At 51.2% G+C, this 20,987-nt stretch overlaps 1 protein-coding gene and 1 long non-coding RNA gene across 10 annotated transcripts in view; one reads left to right on the top strand and one right to left on the bottom strand.

The window, feature by feature from the left end:
- The window catches only part of LOC106510494, a 19,257-nt gene extending 18,868 nt beyond the window's left edge, over nucleotides 1-389 (top strand). Inside the window, exon 3 of the long non-coding RNA XR_002344573.1 lies at nucleotides 302-389. This is a non-coding gene — a long non-coding RNA (uncharacterized LOC106510494). The remainder of the gene's footprint in view (nucleotides 1-301) is intronic.
- Nucleotides 74-20,987, bottom strand: SLC9A5 (solute carrier family 9 member A5). Of its 9 annotated transcripts, none has more exons than XR_002344561.1 (16): nucleotides 19,299-20,986; nucleotides 15,870-16,172; nucleotides 14,214-14,377; nucleotides 13,972-14,050; nucleotides 13,497-13,674; nucleotides 12,716-12,936; nucleotides 12,288-12,490; nucleotides 11,966-12,055; nucleotides 11,800-11,870; nucleotides 10,988-11,117; nucleotides 10,413-10,504; nucleotides 10,141-10,267; nucleotides 5,965-6,134; nucleotides 5,385-5,454; nucleotides 4,561-4,695; nucleotides 74-1,532 (listed from the first exon to the last, which is right to left on the bottom strand). XR_002344561.1 is itself a non-coding variant. In XM_021094080.1 (16 exons), the coding sequence occupies exons 1-16, from the start codon at nucleotides 19,489-19,491 to the stop codon at nucleotides 1,060-1,062; spliced, it is 2,703 nt and encodes a 900-aa protein (XP_020949739.1). In that variant the 5' UTR covers nucleotides 19,492-20,985; the 3' UTR covers nucleotides 74-1,059. The 9 variants fall into 9 exon arrangements, 4 of the variants coding, with proteins under 4 accessions (XP_020949739.1, XP_020949738.1, XP_020949740.1 ...); XR_002344563.1 differs by adding an exon at nucleotides 7,914-8,116 and having other exon boundaries at nucleotides 4,561-5,454; nucleotides 10,413-10,501; nucleotides 19,299-20,984; XM_021094080.1 differs by having other exon boundaries at nucleotides 5,385-5,451; nucleotides 5,965-6,127; nucleotides 10,124-10,267; nucleotides 10,413-10,501; nucleotides 19,299-20,985.

Genomic DNA, 20,987 nt, shown 5'->3' with positions numbered 1-20,987 from the left:
CTCTCACCAGATGCCCTTGTTGCCCCAATGCCCTCACCCAAGAATCCCCAGACACATGGACAGGGGACATGCATCCATTTGAGAGATGTTTAATGTGTCTTAGGCTGAAGGTACAAAACACAGGGCAGGTGCTAACCCCAGGAAAGTCACCAGCCACTCAGTAGCCTCCCTACTTCTGCAGCCAGGCATCCCAGCCCCCAGAGCAATGGAGTAGTGGCCCTGGGATACTTGGCTGCTTTGCTGTTTAGGAAATAATGAGGTGATGTGTGGGAACCCTGAAGTCACTGTCTCCCCTCCTCAGAAAACCCAGAGCCAAGGATCTGAAAGATCCACACTTGGATGCAGAGCAGCAGATTCCCCAGAGTGACCCCAGCTAAGAAGCAGCCCTGATCTGAAGCTTGGCCCCGGCCTGTGGCCATAGTCCTGGAAAAGGAGGAACTGTTGCCCCACTGGCTGGCAGCAAGGGGAGAAGGTAAAGCAAGGGGTGGAGACAGATTCCCACTGCCCTAAACAAATAGGCTGTGGGTGGCTGACCCAACAGGGCAGCAAAGCCTGCTGCACCTCCCATCCCAATCCCTCTGAGGACCAGCTCCTCATGGAGCCGCGCTGCCAGGACACTGTCCTTGAACTGGTGCTAGGGAAAGGGTGGAGGGCACGCAGGCCACTGTCAGCTGAGGAATGATGCCCTTGCTTTGGGGGCAAGAACAGCTGCCTGGAGTGACCCCAGGAGGACCCACTGGGAAAGGGGCATCTGCTACCCACATCTCTGGGCCTAGCCCCTTACACGCTTTGGACTGGGTCTTGTGCTAGTACACGGGCCTTACCGAAAGGGACGGTAGCAAGAGTTAAGAGCAGGGAGGGTGGTGGAGAGGGTGGTGGAAAGGGTCCCTGTGAGGACCAGCTCAGGAGACCCTTCTGACCTTCCCCAAGGGAGCCCAGTTGCCTCTTCATTCCAGGTCCCTCTAACCCCATGTCAAGCTGAGTGGGCTCCTCTGCCCGTTGTGCAGAGAAGACTTCACGTGAGAGTGCTGGCCCCCTGCTTCTCCCTGAGTCCCTGGGCTACAGCCGGCCACTTCTGCTGAACTGGATGCACCAGTGGGAGTTGGCAGTGCCTGGGCTAAGATGGGTGCGGTCCTCGTGTCCCATGAGGGGCTGCAGCTCCTGTTGCCGGGGGATGTCAGCGCTGCTTTCACTGCGAGAGCGGCCAGCCTTGGCCAAGCTTGGGGGAAAGGCAAAGCTAGGCCGAGGGTCGGGAGGCAGGTCGAGAGGGGCCCGGGGCTCTTCAGCAGCCAGTGGATAGGGAGGCAGGCGGCTCATAGTTGGGGCCTGGGTACAGGGCGGGGATGCCAAGCTCTCCAGGGACGAGATGCTCTGGTTCCAGCCTGTCTGCATGTCCACAGGAACAATCTTCGTCGTTTCTGAGGAAACATAGACTGCCAGGTCCCCCTGCCCACTCTTCCAGGGTAGCTCCTTCTCTGCACAGGTTGGGGAGGGAGGGATGATGCGTGGGCTTGGGCATACTTCAAGGCTCCCTGGAGACAGAGAGTACACACATACTCATTACCAACCTAATGGAATCCTTTTCAAGTATAAGCAGACTTTCATAAATAAGTTCATTCCGTAGTTGCCATGTTGCATCCATTTGTGCAATTATTTGCTGTATGCCTTGCCCAGAGGAAGCTCCATAGCTGGTTTTGCTCCCTCTGGTATCCCTGGCACCTAGCACAGGGCTGGGCATGTAGCAGTTGCTCAACAAATACCTGAACAAATGAAAATAACAAAAACAAGAGAAAGCAAGAGCAAGGCAGGAAAAAAACCCATCTAGGCTCAGCCCTCACCCAAACTGCAGCACTGGTCTTAAACCACGTCCTGCCAAGCCCCATCCCAGGGTGAGACGGCAGCAGGTGGGGGTGGGGATCTTGAGGCTCGGCCACTGGACTCCTTGCCTGAGTTCTATCACAGCCCTTGGGTGGGACAGAGTCTAGGAGTGTGAGCTCACAAGACCTAACATCAGGCTAAAGCTATGCCATGAAGGGGATGCCAGAACACAAGGGACATGAGCTGAGAATACCCAGCCGCTGGGTATAATGCATGCTCAATATGTGTCGTCTTCTTGATGAAGTCTACATTGACTTGACTGACTACTTTATGAAATGTATTGAAGCTGTGATTGAAAGTAAAACTACCAACCAACTATAATGGAAAAAATAAAAATCATTTAAAAAATAGAAAAGAAAGTAAAACTATCTCTCAAATGACCCAGAATGAGAGTTCCCCCTTGTGGTTCAGCGGAAACGAATCTGACTAGTATCCATGAGGATGCATGTTTGATCCCTGGCCTCGCTCAGTGGGTTAAGGATCCAGCATTGCTGTGAGCTGTGGTATAGGTCACAGTTGCAGCTCTAATTTTCCTTTAGCCTGGGAACTTCCATATGCCACATGTGTGGCCCTAAAAAAAAATTAAAAATTAAAATTAAGAAAAACCTGGAATGAATTAAATTTTAATTACAAAAAGCTAAAACTACAAAAAGCTTCAGTGTTCACCTTTGGAGAATGCTAGCAAACTGATTGGTCTGAAAACGAATAAAAGGAAAAATTCAAACATTTATCCATTGGTCCTTATATAAACTGTATCTCAGAGCAACTAAGTAATTTATGAAGGAAAATTTTTTAATAGAATTCCTGCTAACCAAGGCAGACAAAAAAAATAGATGTAGAATATCACTGTTGTGTAACCCCTTATAAAATGTTGGATCTGGCAGTGATAACCAGTGGCTGCCAAGACCATCAGATGAAAAGCTGAGGGAATTTGATAATAGATGGATCAGGCTAACAACAGGTGAAGCCAGTCATCAATGTCAACTTCACAGAAAGAGCCAGGTGGTGTATGCTTCTTTTATGTGGTTCAGGAACTTCACATATGACGTGTACTTACCAAATCTGTTCTAGATTTAATTACTGGTTAAAGGAAATAGAAAGGACAGCATAACATATTAAATGACACTCTGCAGGAGTTCCCATCGTGGCTCAGCAGAAACGAATCTGACTAGTATCCATGAGGACACAGGTTCAATCCCTGGCCTCACTCAGTGGGTTAAGGATCCAGCGTTGCCGTGAGCTGTGATGTAGGTCACAGACACAGCTTGGATCCTGCACTGCTGTGGGTGTGGTGTTGGCCAGCAGCTATAGCTCTGATTGGACCCCTAGCCTGGGAACCTCCATATGCCTCAGGTGTGGCCCTAAAAAGACCCCCCCCAAAAAAAAGACACTCTGGGGATGCAATCAGCAAAATCTAGACAGGAAAAACCTGTGGGAAAAGTAACCAAGTTATTTCAATAAATAAAGTGCAAGAAAAAAAGTATGTGGTGGGGTTTGGTTGGGGGACGTACAAAATCAGGGTTTTTCAAACTCAACCCTATTGACAGGGTAGAACAGATACTTCGTTGTAGGGGGAGGGGAGCTGTCCTGTGCATTGTGGAATATTTAGCAGCATCCCTGGGCTCTGTCCACTCAATGCACAGGTACCTCTCCAGCTGTGACAACCCAAGATGTCTCCAGACAGTCCCCTAGAGTGCAAAGTCATTCTACCACTAGGCTCTTAAGCACTGCTTTAGGTTAAAAGAGCCTTATCAACCAAATCTCATGTGTGAGTCTTACCTGGATTTTTATTTGAACAAACCTATAAAAAAAGATACTAAGACAAGGAAATTTGAACACTGGATATCTGATAACAGATTTTGGATATGATAATGGTATTGTGGTTATGTTTTTTAAGAAGGCTCTTTATCTTTTAGAGATGCATGGTAAAAAACTTATTGATAAAATGATATGATATTTGAGATTGGCTTCAAAAGAACCCAGTGAAGAGAGGGGCATAGCGAGGGTAAAGATTAAGATTAGTTAGGCATAGGTAATTAGTGAAGCTGGGTGGTGGATCGATGGGAGCTTATTTTGATATTCTATCTATTGTATATTTTGAAATTTTCTGTAAGATGTTTTTTAAAAGCCATACGAGGGTGCTAGAGCCAACTAGCAGTGGAAGTATTATGAGTGAGTTAGGTCTCCATGTATGGAGACATTTATATTTTTTATCCACAGTAATGCTATTTTGATGAATTCAGGCACCTCTCTCAGATTAGGCTGCCATGCCCACCAGGGGCATACCTGAGCATGGGTCACAGCAGAGCCTGATGTTATGTTTGTTTATCACCTTGTGTTTCTCGTCAGAGCGTAAAGGAAGGTGGTGTGGCCGTGAAAAGGCTGTGGACTCTGGAATCAGCTGGGTCAGGTTCAAATTCTGGTTCTGCTGTGTGATGCTGGACAAGTCCCAAATCCCTCTGAACGCAGTTTCCCTATGTGGGTTTTTGTGAGGGCTGAATCAGGTGTGTATGTCAATGTCTGACATAAAGGAAGTGCTCAGTAAATGCTGGTTGGTGAATACATGAGCAGATGGGAAGAGGGATTGTGTGGAGAAAGAAGAGGCTGTCAGTGAAGGTGGAGGAAGCTAACTGCACAGCTCCAGTTTGCTCCAGAGGGAGTTAGACAGGAGGAAGCCATTACCTGAGACCTTGCCTTCTTGGAGAACCTCGCTGGTGGCCCGAGCCACAAAGATGATCCCCTCGTCGTCCTCCTTCTCTGTCTCTGAACTGTCGCTCTCCTCCTCCTCCTCAGACTCCACAGTTAAGATCACAGCAGCTAGACAGGGATAAGAGTGGAGTGGGGGTGGCCAGCCCAGCAGCTGCCTCTTGGTACTGCACAACCCTAGGCTGGACCTCCTGTCTACCCAGGCAGAGCCCACAGTTGGCAGAGGCACCTGCTTCGCCCTGTGCTATTACAGCACTGGCCTATGGAGTTTAGGGGCTTGAGAGGAAGGGACGTGGGGCTGCAGAGCCCAGGAAGGCAGCAGGACAAGCTGGGTCCTCAGAGGAAGCCAGTTTGGGAAGTCACACTTTCTAGCTCCCCCATCTTCTCTCAGCCACAGATCCCATCATCAACTGGAAGCGTAAAAATCTCGGGAGCTGGAAGGCCCATCAGTATGTAGCTTGTCCAAACTCTTGGTTTTAGAGACAAGGACACTCAACTCCAGTGTCCACCCATCCTTCAAGGTCTCCAGACCAAGCTCCCCTTTTAGGACACCTTCCCCAAATCCTCAGGGCACACAACCTGTGGTTAAACTATCAGATGCCTCCTGTCACGGATGCATAATAACTGCTTGGAACAGGTCCAGCTTTGAATCAAGAGTACCCAGCTAATCCCTGAGGGGAAGAGCCCCACGTCATGGCGTTGAATGCCAGGCAGAGGAAGTCCTTCAGGATTCTGGCAGATAGGCCCCTGCCCTTCCACTCCTTATTCCATCCTCAGTCCCACCCCCACTCCCTGCTTGCCTGTGTCCTGGAAACCCAGGGCTCGAGGAGATTTCCCATTTGCAGCCTCAGTGTTAGCCACGCCATCCTTCTGAGGACCAAGGAAAAAAACCCTCAGCCTCTGGCCCTAGCTCCAGACCTAACCCTGTCACCTGATGAGTCACCAGTAAGGCAAGTCTTCCTGATACGGTAGAGGAGGGAATCTTTGTCAATCCCAGTGGTTCTCCCACCCCTCGGACCCTCCGGCAAGTTGTGTAGACTCTGACATACCCCAGCCAGGACTCTCAGTATATCAGCCTGGGCTGAATAAAGAGCTTAGAGAGTCCCCCTAACAAATAATCTGCCTTTCTCCTGCTCATTTCACTTCTGGTAGGTTGTCCTGCTGTCTCCCAGCAGGTGACCACATGGTCAGGAGGCTGAACTCCCTCTGAAGTCCTTGCCTTCCCCTTCTGGGACACCAGGAAGATGCAAAGGGGAACCCAAGCTGCTGCAACCCCCAAATCGCTAAGGATTATCCCTCTAGGGGGTCCCCCTAGACTGGACTCCAACACTTGGGAGCTCAACCTGCAGCCCCAAAAGGAGTCCCAGAAAAAGCACGTGCCTTCTTGTGGCCAGCCTTGCGAGGTCGTGGCTTGCTTTTGGCGAAGCAGATGCTGTGCTTGGTGGACTTAAAGGTCTCTAGCCGCCGCTTCATGTTCTGCTGGAAGACCTCCTTGTCCTGGCGCTCCTGTGCATCCTCAGAGATGAAGTGGCGGCTGCAGCTGCTTTGTACTGGCAATGACAGCCCCACCCTACCATGAGGCCAGGTGCCCTGGCCTCCCACAGGAACCCCAGGCCACAGCCCCATGTTCACCGTAGGTCATGCCAACCCACTATTTCCAGAACTAGCCATGGACTTAAAAAACAAAAGAAAAAATACAATAGGGACCCAGCCATACTTTATATTCTCAGTTCACTAGGGGAGAACTTTCCTTTATCCCAGAACCAATTCCCCCAAATTTGGCTTTCCTTATTCTCCTACTGCTCTCTCAGTTCTCTCTGATCAAAAGTAACAAACGGCAGGGGACCCTGTGTCTTGTCCCTTGGGGCTACTGTGAGACCGAAGGGGCATTTCCTTCTTTGCACCTCCTCTTATCTGAGCCTGGCCCATATGCCTGACCCATCTGCCTCCTCTTTTCGACTCCAGACGCTGTCCAGCTGGAACTCTCCAGCCAACCATTTCTACATCCACCACCATGACTCGGGCTGGAAATCATGACTGTCTCTCCTAACAACCTGAACCCTCTTGGTCCAGCAGCTAACTACCTGTGCCCAGTTTAGGACCACCCCTGTCATCTGCTCTTTCCAACTCTTTCTAATAAAAACCAAGCCCACTACTCACTCACCTAGACTGTCTCCATCTCTGCCCTTGGCTGCTTGGCATCCTTTCTGTTACCCAGTGGTCATGCCCGCATGTCCCAAGTCATCTTGTCCTGCCCCATGGCCCCAATCTGATCCCTTTCCTTTACTGCTTTCCTGAGCCAGAGTGAAGAGCCCCCTTCAAGTCTCCTCCCATCTGCCCTCTCTGCAGACTCACCCAGAGGTGCCCCTCTCTCCTGGGGATGCAGGGGCCCAGCTCCTTCACAGGGCTCCTCACTCTCCAACTTCTGCCTCGGCTTCCCTCAGTTCACTCCCTGCCTCCATCAGTTCCCTGCTCTGGCCCCTCCTTCCTGTCCCTCCACTCTCTGGCATCTTCAATCCTTCCCTTGCCACCGGCCTCCTCTCCTCTGCTTTTAAGCATGCTCTCGCCCTTACCTCCTTGAAAAAGGCCTTTCCATTGACACCACTGCCTCCCTTTTGCTGCTAAACTCTTACAATTACATTCTGATACTAGTACCTAGTACCCAGTACTTCCTTGAATGACAGAAATACAGCTCCAGGGTCTTCACCTCCACTGTGCTGCCTTCTCCCTGGTCATCAATGCCATGGCCTCTAGTTAGGCACTGGCCTGACCTCTGTGCAGCATCTAGCCCTCCTTCTGTCCCAGGGCTCTGAGACACCATCTGCTACTGCCCCTCCAAGGTCTCCTCTCTCTGCTGGCTCCACTTCCTTTTCTTCCATGTGCATTCCTCAGTGTTTTCCTTGCCCGCACCCCTCCCCACAAAGGTTCTCCCCGGGGAATATATCCACTCTTTCAGCGCCAGCTAGTCCAGCGATAGATCTGTGGTTCCCAAACACCAGCCAGCAGACCAGCTGCATCTGAATCCCCTCTAGAGACTTATCAAGAGCAGATTCCTCATCGCATTCCATACTACAGAATCAGGGTCTCCAGGAGATGAAGCTGGGAATATATTCTAGCAAGCTCCCAGGAGATTCTGACGGAGTCAGGTGAGACCTGATACAGTGCTTCCAAATTTTTATCTCTAGCCCTTATCTTTCTTAAATTATAATCATATGTCTCTTAACTGCATTTCTGTCTCTCTCTAATGATATTTCTGTGAAGAATATGAAGAATTATGGATTGTGTTCTGGCATAACTAAGTGGATTCAGAACTGGTTGAGTAAGCATACCCAAAAAATGCTTGATCCATGTCAGTCTGGAGGAAAGTCTTTAGTAGCATGCCACAGGGCTCTGTCCTCAGCTCTATCCTGTTCAACATTTTTATGTTGATTTGGATGAATACAAAGTTAACAGGCTTATCATATTTTCATGTGATGTGAATCTGAGGAGATGTTTGGTAGCAGACATGGGATCCAAACGATGGAATGATGGGCTAAATCAAATAAGATGACATTTAACAGGGGTAAGTACAATCTTAATCCAGTTTTTAATTGACTACATAAGAACTCAGTGGACTGAACCCATTGACCAGTCTTATACACACATATCCACAGACAGCTGATCATTATGTACTTCCTGATAGAGTACAATACAATCAGAAATACAAAGCATACCTCTCGAATGTTCCTGAGTACAACCAGTCCTTTAGATTTAACTACCAGGAAATATGGGGTATAGAGGAACATGTAAAACACCACCACTGGGATACAATCAGCAAAATCTATAAAATGGGAAATTCTCTAAGACAACATATCCAGTTTCTTCAGTAAATAAATAATGAGAAAAAAAAGAAGAAACTATTACAGATTTTTGCAAAATAGATAATTACTAAATGCAAAGTGTGGACTTTATTTAGATCCTGATCCAGCCAGGTAATGAACACTGGCTGTATATTTGAGAAGGAATTACTGGTATTTGTTTTAAGTCATAATGATACGATGTGGGTTTTTGTTTTGTTTTTGTTTTGCTTTTTAGGGCCACGCCCATGGCATATGGCAGTTCCCAGGCTAGGGGTCAAATGGGAACTACAGCTGCCAGCCTATGCCACAGCCACAGCAATGTGGGATCCGAGCCTCACAGCAACTCGGGATCCCTGATGCACTGAGCAAGGCCAAGGACCGAACCCGCATCCTCATGGATACTTGTTGGGTTCCTTTCCACTACGCCATAACGGGAACTCCTGTGTTTTTGGTTGTTTTTTTTTTAAGAATTCTCGTGAAATACATGTGAAAATATTTAGTGACAATATGTCTGGTGTTTGCTTTAAAACAATAAAGTGTACATGGGGTGTGTGTGTGGAGGGTATAGAATGTAACAAAGCTGACCATACGTTGATAATTATTGGAGCTGAGTGATGATTAAATGAGAATTATTTTGTTCTCTCTAGTTTTGTGAATGACTGAAGTTTTCCATTAAAACAAAGTAAAAATAAAAAACAAACAAAAAAACCCACAGGTTGGATGAGACAGGGTTTAACAGCCATTAACTGAGGAAGACATGGGGGGCTGCCTGATTGTAAAGACAATATGGAGCCTCAGGGTGGTGAGCCAAAGCTGGAGGGAGTCTGGGCTATGGGAAGAGAATGGCAAGTTCCAGAACTAGAAAGGCGAGAGCGGCCCTGTGCCCTGCTCAACCGCCTTCCATTTGGGTCCTCATTTCTAATTACCAAAGAAGATACATGAGGGCCAGGAGCTGCTGGCCTGAGGGCAAGAAGACCTGTGTGGAAGGGAGCTATTGTGATGCCTTTGAAGAATGACTCTGCAGAGCTGCAGAGTCTAATCAGGACCAGTGGGAGCAAATTAAAAGTAAAGCAATTCTAACTCAGTGGTGGAAACAGCCTTGACTCTTAAAGCTGCCAGAAATGGTTAACAGCTGGCTTCGCCTTTCAGAAAGGGTCAAGGTAATGGCTTGCTGCCCCCTTGTGGGGTTGCAACAGATTCCCTCCTGGATGTGCTGGGCCCTTCAACCCCCAAGCATCATGACCTGCACTGGTCTAATGTTACCTAAAATGGATGTCTGCCTCTCCCGGGTTAAGCTGGTCCCACAGGCTTCCTCAGCACTCCTGCTTCTCTGAGACCCCATCAAGCCCTGTCCTCTAACTCCTGCTGTCCCCTTCCTGGTTGATCATGCAGTCCTGTGTGCCCCTCTCCCTTCCAGTCACCCAGCTTTAATCTGTCTACGTTTCACTCCAGCTTCCCAACTGGCTCTTCCAGCCTCTCAATTTGATCTGCCCTCTACTACCAGAGAAGACATTCTTAAACAGTTCTTATAACAGGCCAACCTTTCTCAAAAAAAAAAAAAAAACTAAAAGCTATAACCCACGAGATGAAGCCCACACTCTTCAGCTGGGCATCGATAACTCTCCACAGGCTGGTGCCAGCTGCCTCTGGAACCTTCATTCATGGCCTCCCCAGACAATGCTCCCCCTCAGAACTCTCACGCCCTGCCTGCTCTCACCCTGCGGCGTGGTTTGTAGAGGCCTCCACAGAGCAGGTGGTGCATCACAGCATCCTCACGGTCCCGGCCGCTGCGCACTGTGTCAATCACCTGCAGATCCAGACATGCTCCACTGCCACTTTCCCTCCTGCAGGAGGCAGGGGACACGTGCTGGGGAGGTACTGGGAGGCACAGGCCAGGGGAAGGGCAGAAGCAAAGGTGCTCACAGATCTCCCCCAGAAGAGATTCAGAGAGAGGAGCTTGAGGAAGGGGAAGGGGGCTCAAGGACTTACAGTAGGTTGGTGACAGAAGTCTCGGCCACAGAATTGCGGCTGGGCATTGAGGGCAGAGTGAGCCCAGTAGAGGACAAGACGTGACCTCCCTGCTGGGGCCAAGACAAAGGTCAGACGGCAGTCATATAGAGGGTGGCCCAGACCGTCAGAGGATAATAAAAAGAATAACAATTGTTAACACACTTCGCTGTTCTGATGTTCCAGGTACTGTGCTGGGCACTTTTATAGTGAATCTACAAAACTCTCACAGAGGTACTCTTATTTTTGCTTTCTTACAGTTGAGGAAACTGAGCCTCAGAGAGGATGAGTGATTTAACCAAGGTCACAAGCCTGAAATGATAGGAACTGAATCACGTCTGCTGACTCTAGAGTCCAGCTGTTGCCATCTTTCTGTACTTCCTGCCACACCTATAAATGTCAGCATCAGGCCAGGCTGGTTACTGTAGCTGCCACTTCATAAGACCATGGAGTCTGCTGGGAATTCCCAACTTCCTGCTCAGAGCCTGTCTGCTTGTCTCCCTCTCCTGCCTTTCCCTGCTGGCCACCTGCCCACTCACCATTGGCTGCCGGCCCACCTGGTCCACGAAGCTGATGGCATCCCGGATGTTGAGTCTGTAATACACATCCCAGATCTGGTCCCGGATGCGGTAGGCTGACCGCCGCATCAACAGCTGACTCAGGTACTTCTTGTCAAACTGCTCCCACCTACAGAGGATGCCAGGCCCGGTCCTGAGTGCCATCCCCAAGGCCTGGCTGGCTGGCCCTTCCTCAGACAGGGCAGGGGCACCGCCAGTGCTGGGCCTAGGTCTCTTGGTATGGGCATCAGTCAGGAAGAATCTCAAAATTAGTCTCTGCCCTTATGGAACTGTCAGTGTTGTGGGGAAGCCTGACATTAATGAAGTTATTATATATAACTAAAATGGCAACCATGATGAGAACTACAAAGGATAATTACAGAGCATGAGAGGGATTTTTTCTAGTCAGGCCAAGGAAGCCTCCCTAAAGACTTGATGCCTGTGGTAAGGTCTGAAGGATGAAGAGGTTAAATAGGTGAGATGGAGGCAGGGGAATGGTCTAGTAGAAAGAACAATATGTGCAAAGGTCCGGGTAGCCAGGATAGGGGGAGCATGGTGGGTCCTGAGTTTATAAACAGGGTTCATGTCACTAGCAGGCAGACAGTCAAAGATACAGCTGAGCATAATGCAGCTGGAGTCTGGAGGTGCCAGACCATGTAGGGTAGGGCAGGGCAGCCCTCACTGGGGAACCTTGTCTCATCCTGAGAGTACACAGCCTGGCTGTGTTCCTTCTCAGAAGTGTGGTACATCCCCATGCTTCCCTGGCTGGTGGGGCTGCTGCTGCTGAAGGAGCCTCGGGGCAGCTCCCTCACCTGTCCCTCCAGTAGTGATAGCCATGGTGCCCCACAACGTCCTCCACTGCAGCCAGAATGTGGTCAAAAGTCTAGAAGGGGTGGGTAGGGGGACCGGATCAGGACTCTGCTCAGAATAGGAGAAGGGAGAGAGGGACAGGTGGAGGGATGGGGTTCTGGTACCCACGTGCTCATGCAGCTCCTGATTCAGGGTAGGTTTATGATGCTCACTCCTCTTCACCTTTAGCCACTTGACCAGTGGCTTGATGGTCAGGCCCTACAGACAGGCAGCCAGTGAGTCCTGCCCTGTTCAGTTCCCTGCCATCTTTCTCTCCCCATGGTTAGGCCTCAGCTTCCTCTTCAGTATCCCCACCTTATTACACTCAAGGTCTGGAAAGTCAGGCCCCTTGCACCCACCAATAGGAAGAAGAGCCCCTTCTTCCATAGGCTCCAGGCCTCCCCCAGGGCCTGCCAGACCCTCTCCCCATCAGCCTCATGGGCACTCCCACCTGCACAATGACTGTGAAGAAGACCACCACAATAGTGGTGGCCACAAAGTAGTCTTTGGCAGGGACCTTAGTCCTGTCCAGGAGAATGACGAGAGCGAAGGCCACAGCCCCTCGCAGGCCCCCGTAGGACATCACCACCTGATCGATCTTGTCCAGAGGGACCAGCCGGAACTGATTCAGCACCCACGTCTGCAGGACTACGCCTACAGCAGGAGGGAGGCCAGTAGGAGCAGGGTGTTGGGAGTGGAGGGCACGGGGAGTGGATGGCACCAAGTATCTGGGCTAAGGTCTGATGGGCTGGGGGTGCAGGGTGAGCAACAAGGGGAGGCTTAGGAATTGACAAGATTCCTAATGTGGACTCAGACGGGGAGATGAACTGGGAAGGTGGGCAGGAAGGAGGATGGGAAAGCAGAGGGTGCCGGCAATACCGAGGGCTCGGAAGAACAGGATGAAGAAGAGGGTGCCCAGCACCAGCCCAGAGTCCCAGGCCCACTTGGAAGAGTCCACAGCCGAGATGCCAAGCAGCATGAAGATGACGGTCTCGGCGCAGCTGGCTAGAGTCTTCATTGTGTACTTGACAGCTGTGCGGGACTTATGGGAGATGTTGGCCTCCACGTACTTCTTACAGCCCAGGCCACACATAGTCACCCTGGGAGAGGAATGGAGAGTCGGGGGCGAGTGAGGAGGGGTCACAGGAAGCACAGCCTCCGGGGTTTGAGCATGCGCAGGAGAGGGTGTTGCCCATCACAGGATGTCAGATTCTCACAGCCAAAGCCCAGGGAGGTGTAGAGACTGTCCAAGAGAGTAGTGGTTGTCCTGGGATAAAAGGGTCCAAATCTCCAGGTTTCCCACTCAGTGCCTCCTGGAGCAGAAAGGGGGAGAAACGCTCTGACGAGCACTCTATCTGAGGCACTTTTTAGAGTTGTGTGGCCACCAGAGCCAGTGGCACCAGGCCTCAAAGGCCACTTCCAGCTCAGCCCACACCCCCAGAGAGCACTTCAGGTAGAGGAAGATTGGCTTCTGGAGTACTCAGGACAGTTGTAGAGGCAAGTCCAGGAATGTTACCTGAGGTTTAGTGTCTCCTAGGAGCTCCCACAAGGGCTCAGGGAAACCTATGGGCTCCTCAGGGTCCTGCTTCTGTCCATGTGAGGGGCAACCGTCTCCAGTGCCCCCTCCCAGCTGCCTGCCTGCAAGGCCCCCAGGACTCACGCAAGAATGGCGGAGAGTGAGGCCATTTCAGCAGTGAGGTAGGCTGCGTAGGCGAGGAGGAAGACCAGCAGTGGCTCGATGATGCGGACCCGCTTGGTGAAGCGTGTGGTCAGGGCCAGGAGGAAGGCAAAGACTAAGCCCACAGCTGCCCCGCCCAGACTGACCACAAACAAGGAGGCTGGGGGAGGAGTGGGTTGTCAGCATGACCCCTGGCCCGGACCCCACTGGGCCGACAAGACTGCTGCCTGGCAGGGAGTGGAGGGTGATGTCCACCACACTGCCCAGGGGTCAGGATCCCCACAGCTAGGATCTCAGGAAAGCCCCTCCTTCTCAGGGCCCTATGTCTCCATAGAGGAGAGAAGGGAAAGAGGCAACCTGAGCAGCATCCTCTGTCCTGACACAGTCGGGGGCAGGGGCTCAGCAACCCCGGGGGAGGCAGACCTTCACTGCCCGCCAGGAGGGGGGAAATACTGACCGACTCCCTTCAGGTAGTCAGTGGCCTGCACGTTGGCAGAGCCCATCTCCACAAAGGAGTTGCAGACCTTGTACAGCACCTAAGTGAGAAGAGGAGCGTCAGGAGCAACGGGGGAAGGCAGCGATTTGGACTGCGGGGAGGAGGGGGAAGCAGAGGCCATAGTTCTTCCCCAGGGGACCCGGGAAAGGGTCAGAGCATGGCAGCCAGGGGTCAGGGAGCGGCAGCCAGCTGAGCACTCTCACCACGGTGACTGCATCATTGAGCAGGGACTCGCCAAAGACAATGATAAAGAGGGTCTCGTTGACGTGCACCTCCTCAAACACAGCCAGCACAGCCACAGGGTCCACTGCTGAGATGAGGCTCCCGAACAGCAGGAAGTCCAGCAAGCCAGCCTGCACTCTAGGGGCTTTCGAGGGACAGATGGGGGAGAGCAGATGGTGAGATACTGAGTCACCTAAGCAGTCCGTGTGACAAGCCCACTCCACCCCCACTATTAAAACAAGGACGCCTAGAGGGGGCTTGGGATGGTGAAGAGAGCATTGGCCTGCAGGGTAGGGGACTTTAGGTCTTGAGTCCAATGCTTGGCTTTTGACACAGCTCAGTGATGTTGGCACTGTCACTTGTCACGTGACTTGTTTGTCCTAAGCCTTGCCTCCTCATCTTTCCTACCTGACAAGATTGCTGCAAAAATCAACCTAGGAGATGGCTGCGACAGCTCTGGGTAACCTGGGAAAGCTAAGGTGGCAATGACAATAAAAGCTGCAGTGACAGTACTCATGACCACCAGCAGGTGGAAATTGGCTGCTGACTGGCTTTATTAGGGAGGAGAACAAAATAGAGTGCTTTCTCCCACCCTTGTCCTTCTCAGCCTAAGGAATGCAACACTCACAGGTCTCAGCATCAGGGGAGGGGTCCGTCCATCCATGAGGGCTGCATAGAGTATGAAAAGCACCCACTGCAGGTGGGACTGGATCAGATCATGTAATCTCTGTGAACCCGCTTCCTTATGTATATATGGGGAATAATAAAAAGTTCTTTATGAGGCATTGCCCAATACCTAGTAAGCACTCAATAGATACTACCTATTTATTGGGGTTACTAGTATTATGGTCTGAGCTCCTCCCTTCCCATTTACCCCAAAGAGTTCACTGACTCATTAGGAAAACCAGGGTGGTGTCCCCAAGTGGAAATTGCAAGCCTCCCCTTGCACCTTGGAAGAAGTCTGAATTATCAACACTCAGGGTTGAATGGATTTGCAGGACAGGAAATGAGGAAGAAGGGAGCAGGACAGAGTAGTCTGCAGGCGCAGAGCCTCAGTAAAACAGACCCCTCCTGCTAACCTTGAACCTAATATAGAGAAGAGTTCAGGGGCTTCTATTTCCTCATCGATTAAATGAGACAAATTTTACCCCACCAGGGTTTCTATGAAGAGTCAGGGGATGAGTAAAGAGCGCACCCAGTGTAGTATCTTGCATTATGTAGATGTATGTGTATTTATTGTAAATAATACTAAAAACAAAACCACCCTGGTGTGGCCCAGGGAGAGCCCTCACAGGAATGGTGAGTTGTGCCTCAGGGGAGCCAGGCTGGCAAGTGGCAGTGTGGTAACAAAGGACAGGAGGCAGCAGAGTAGTAATGCAGGCTTCCCAGCCTTGGCAGCCCACAGCCAGACCCTTACTCAGCTGTCATCTGCAGAAGCCCAGATTCATCTGCCAGAGACCTAGATGAAGGCTGAAGGCCCATCTGGAGCATTGCCTTGCACTCCAGTTGGGAGGGACCTATGATAGAGCTCTCAGGGCATGGCTCTCATCAAGATCATAGAATCTTCAGAGCTGGAGAAGGGAGTTGGATGATGAGGAGCAAAACCTGCTGCCAGTCCGGGTATTAGGGACACTCACCCACAAGTCCAGCCTGCTGCAGGCCCCAGAGGGCAGCACCTGTTGTGAAGGCATTCCAGAGTGTGCCCACTACGGCATAGGTAAGGATGGCACCCAAGTTGTCAAAGAACAGCCTGCTGGGCATGAAATAGCCTGAGTCCAGCACAATAGGGGGCAACAGGAAGAGGAAGAAGGTGCCTGGCTCCAGCTGATACTCAGCTTTCTTGGCCACAGCCAAGACAATGCCCCCAAGCACCAGTCCCAGCAAAATCAGCAGGCAGCTCTCAGGGACCAGAGATGTCACCTTCCGAGACAGGTGAAACACTACAATGCAAGAAGAGGGCAAGAAGTATCAGCTTATGGAACATACACACACACACCCACACACACCCACACACAGAAGCCTATAACTTCTCAGTCTAAGAAGGCTATTTAAGGTCAGGACCCCTGACCCTGGGACCAAGGAAGAAGAAAAGAAACTCAGGGAGTTCCCATTGTGGTGCAGTGGAAGCCAATCCGACTAGGAACCATGAGGTTGTGGGTTTGATCCCTGGCCTCATCAGTGGGTTAAGGATCTGGCATTGCCGTGAGCTGTGGTGTAGGTCGCAGACGTTGCTCGGATCCCATGTTGCTGTGGCTGTGGCGTAGGCTGGCGGCTACAGCTCCAATTTGACCCCTAGCCTGGGAACTTCCATGTGCCATGGGTGCGCAGCCCTAGAAAGACAAAAAGACCAAAAAAAAAAAGAAAGAAATTCAGAACTTTTAGAATCTTCAACCTCCAGGGCTCCAAACACTCCACTGCAGCCAAAACTGTTTTTTTGGTGCCCCTGTCATGGTCATGGGAACCTAGGTCATTGCTTACTTTTTCCACTTTTGGAAATGCCTCTTCCTCTCTACTCTGACCCTCAGAGAAACCTCACCTTTCTCTGATCTCCCTTATCCATTGCCATTATTTGAAACTCAGCAAATACTAAGTATATTTTTGCTCATAGCATAACTGTAAAAATCAGGGCATCTGGAGTCAGGCTGCCTGGGTTCAAAGCCTAATTCCTCCATTTACTAGTTCTGTGACCTTGGAGCAAATTAACTTCACCTCTTTGGCTTTCAGTTTTCTCTCAGTAAAATGGGGATAAGAACAGTAATGATCTCATAGGATTGTTGTGAGGTCTAAGTAAGACAGTCTACTCAAAAGCATTTAGCCCAGCACTTTACAGTAAGCTCTCAATAAATGTTACCTATTAGCATTGCATCCTACCTCCCTAGCATAATGCATATTAAATCCTCCTAGGAGCACTGTAGCTCTCCTAGCCCAATGTGCTTTTCATTATATAGGCTCACTAAGGGCGCAGTAGTTTAAAAAGCATTAGGTTTCAGAGTTCCCACTGTGATGCAGCAGGTTAAGGATCCATTGTTGTGCAGCTATGGCCTAGGTCACAGCTGCAGCTCAGATTCAGTCCCTGGCCAGGGAAATTCCATATGCCGAAAGTGCAGCCAAAAAAAGAAAATATATATATATTAAAAGGAAAAAAGCATTAGATTTAGCAATGAGAAGATATCCAAGTCTTCTGGCTCCATCACTTCCCAATTGTAAGATCTCAGGCAAATTATTTAATTTACCTGAACTTCAGTTTCTTCTCAGTAGTATAGGAAAAATACCCCTCACACAGGGTGAGGATAAAAATGATATAGTGTCAGTGTGCCTAGCAGAATGTCACACACACACAATAGGATCTCAACAAATGTTAATCCAATATGACTCTGGGGGGAAATAATAACAGCTCTGTCCTTAGGAAAGAAAAGGAGGTATGAAATGATTTTCTGGCACTATTGCCACTCCTTACTTTGCCTCCTAATATAAATTCTTTTGGCTTTCCCTTGAGCCCTGAGACCAGATAAGCAGCTCTCCCCAGACAGTCCCTGGAGTGTGGTGGTTAGTGGGGGAAAGCTCCAAGTTAGGCTGTATGAGACCCAATGCCAAGACAGTGCCCTTTGGAAACTATACCCAAAGGGCCTAGGACAGTACCTGGCACATGGTGGGATCTACATAAATATTTTTTGAATAAAAGGGGGGAAATCTAGCAGTGAAGCTGGGGGAAGGAATCTCTGAACATTCTACGTATCTCCCCTCACCATCCCAAGGAATTTTTGTTGTTGATGAGAAAAAGGCTCCCTTCCCCCTCCATAGGAGATGTCATCCAAGCTAGAAAAAGCACTATGATTTATAGGGGAAACTCTAGTCATTGCTATAAACCCTAAACAAGACAGGAAGTCCAACTTAGACTTCTCAACAAACCCAGTTCTTGGCTCCTAAATCTGAGGCTCCTCCCCACCTTGCTCACATTGCTGCCGGGCCTAAGGTGAGCTCAGCCATAGCTCTCCCCACTCTCATCCCTACCTTTGGGCCCCTCTCCTCTCCTTCAGGGACCCTATTCCACCCTTATTTCCACAGCATGCATTAATACCCAGCCCTGCAATCCAAAACCCTTCATAAAAGCCTATTTTCAGAACTAGGTTCCCTGAAGGCATTTCAAGCCCTTTTTTTCCATTATTAATGGGCTGCCAAAGCAGAATGGAGAGTTCTTCTGTTCCTGCCCAGCCCCCCTGACTGTGTCCCTGGGAGAAGTGGGGGGCAAATTCTAGGCTATGTGATTCCTACATGAAGACTGTATTGGTGAGGATGGAGTACAGGCTGTGCCAGCATAGATGGGGAGAGAGTAGCAACGCTCAGCTATAATTAGTCACCCCACAGCAGAGCCTGCACAACAGGGAGAGGGAGGAGGGTCTCTGGTGGGAGGAGAGACCACTGGCTGCTCAGAAGTGGGGAGGAAGGGACAGAGGCAAGGAAAAGCAGTTCTACTCAAGGAAAGGACTCTGAAATACAACCTTCAATATTGTACAGACTGAAGGAGGTTGGATGTAAGAAAGCATCTAAGGCAGGCAGCACATAGTAAGGCCCCAATAAATGGAAGTTTCTTATACCCTGAAGTGGAAAGAAGGCAGACCTGAAGGGGGGCACCTTTAGGAGAGCAGAGGGGGTCAGAAGAAAAGTGGCAGTTTAGTATCCAAAGAGAATGGACACTTGGACGTGGCCTCCAGGGAAGGCTGCTTCCACAGGACCAGGATGCCTGGGTTTGCCAGAGAACAGCCTCCCTTCAATGTCCACACACGTCCCTCACCACTGACAGGTTTTTAGGAGGCTGGGGGTTGGAGGAGAGGGTAAACTGGGCTTACTGCAAGAAGAGGGGAGAGAAAGGGAAAAGCAGTATAGGGATGAGGCTGGAGAGAGCTGGGGCAGCCTGAGAAGGCAAATCCTCAGGGCTCCCACGCAAGAAGGGGAGGAACCTAAGTCGGGGCACGCCAAGAAGCCGGCCGTGATCTGGGGACTCGGGATTGGGGGCGGGTCCGCTGCCGGCCACCCGCCCGCCCAAGCAGACGCACACACGCACTCACCGATCTTAGCCAGGCTGGCCACCAGGATCCACAGGGCTACCAGGTAGGGCGCCTCCACCTCATGCCACTGCCAGCGGAAGAGCGCCAATCCCGGGGGAGGCTCACCCGGCGACCCCAGCTCCAGGGTGGGCTCTTCGGTTGTTCCCGCCCCCGCCAGGGGCAGCCCGAGCAGCGGCAGTGCGACGCGCAACATCCTGCCGCCAACCTAGCACCCCTCCCGGCGCCCCACGGCCGCCGGCCTCGCGTCGCCGCCACCGCCTACCGACCGCCCCCGCGTCACGAGCACGTGGGGCCCGCTGCCCCCAATCCTAGTTCCGATTCCCCCAAGCCAGGTCCGGACTCGGAGCCCCTGCCCTGAGCGTCGGCAGTCTGGACCCTTGCTCCTCCGCTCTAAATCTGTCTCGGCTCTGGAAATTCCCCGGCGCAGCCTTCCCCTAAGTCCTGCAACCTATTCCATCGAGTCCGCTCCCCCAAACCTTCTCTAAACCTCCCCCGACCCGGATTCAGAGCCGTGAGCGGCCACAGTCCTCTAGGGACACCGTTGCGTAGAACTGGCCGGAGGCGAGGGTGACGGGGTCTGCCAGGGACCGGGGTCCAGGCGGGAGGAATGCGGCACTGCCACTGGAGTGCCCGCCGGCTGTAAGCAGCCGACCCTGGGTAATGAGGCCGCGGGCCCCGGCATGCCCCGTGCAGACTGCAGGGGGCAGTGCGCCACCGACTTCCGCGCAGCCCTCAGAAGCTTGAGACCCTTCGCGCCCCCGCCCGCACCAGAGCTGCGCACGCGCACTGGGCTCTAATAGAAAGCCGAGAGGGACAACTGTCCCCGCCGTCCCCAGAAACCCCAAGGCCCAGATTGGGCCCATCCCATTCCAAGCTAAGAAAGAGGTTGTTTCTCTTCATTTACCAAACCGAGGGGCACTCGGCCTCCCTTTCCTTTAGAATACAGTGAACTCGTCTCACTTTTTCCATGAGACTCAATGAAGCAAACGTTATCTTTTAGGGGATCTTCCCTAAACTGTGGAAACCGCACCCTATCGATTCCCTTCAAACTAAGAGGGACCTACCCACCTTTTCCCCCAAATCTGAAGGGCCTTTCAGCTTATCTCTCCCCAAATAGAAAAGGGCCGATTCCACTTTTCTTTGCAGCTGAAGGGCAACCCACCCAGTTCTTCCCTCAAATTGAGTGTAATAAGTTCACCTCCCCGCAGAACTTGTCATCCCATCCTTTTCCCAGAGTGAGGGGCACGTCCTTCTTCTTCCTCCAATTAAAGGTAAATGATCCCACCTTTTCCTTCGAATTGAGTGTAATCTATTTTCACTCCTTGCTCCAAGCTGAAAGAGACCCATTCCCTTGCTTTCCCCAAATAAGGGGAGCCCATCCACTTCATCCATCCCTCAATTGAAGGAATCAGGAGCATCTCGTCCTTACACCGAGAGGAACCTGGCTACCCATGGTCTTAAGAAACTTCCAACCCACCTTGCCCTAAGAAACCCCAAGAGAGCGCAGTTTCACGGCCCCCAAGCCCAAAGAGCTTCCCAGATTCTGCGCGCTCTCGAAAGGGGTGTGCGCGAGCTCGAATTTTCCTGCCGGACTAGCCAATGAACCAACAGGACTATCATGCCCTCTGAATTTCTTGGCTGCAAGCTCCGCCACCAGCGGTGCTTGCTTCCACCTCGCGCGCTGGGAGA

This window comes from Sus scrofa, chromosome 6, assembly GCF_000003025.6.
Source record: "Sus scrofa isolate TJ Tabasco breed Duroc chromosome 6, Sscrofa11.1, whole genome shotgun sequence".
In the NCBI taxonomy this organism is placed as follows: domain Eukaryota; kingdom Metazoa; phylum Chordata; class Mammalia; order Artiodactyla; family Suidae; genus Sus; species Sus scrofa.
This window is presented reverse-complemented; position numbering and strand designations above follow the sequence as displayed.

Excerpts from the sequence above, each read along its gene's own strand:
- SLC9A5 (XM_021094079.1), bottom strand. The coding sequence starts at position 19,491 with ATGTTGCGCGTCGCACTGCCGCTGCTCGGGCTGCCCCTGGCGGGGGCG. Across the intron at positions 10,502-10,987 it reads CCATCAGCTTCGTGGACCAG|GGAGGTCACGTCTTGTCCTC; the intron begins GTGGGCCGGCAG and ends TGGCCCCAGCAG. Across the intron at positions 4,696-5,384 it reads CCTGGGTTTCCAGGACACAG|CTGCTGTGATCTTAACTGTG; the intron begins GCAAGCAGGGAG and ends ATCCCTGTCTAG.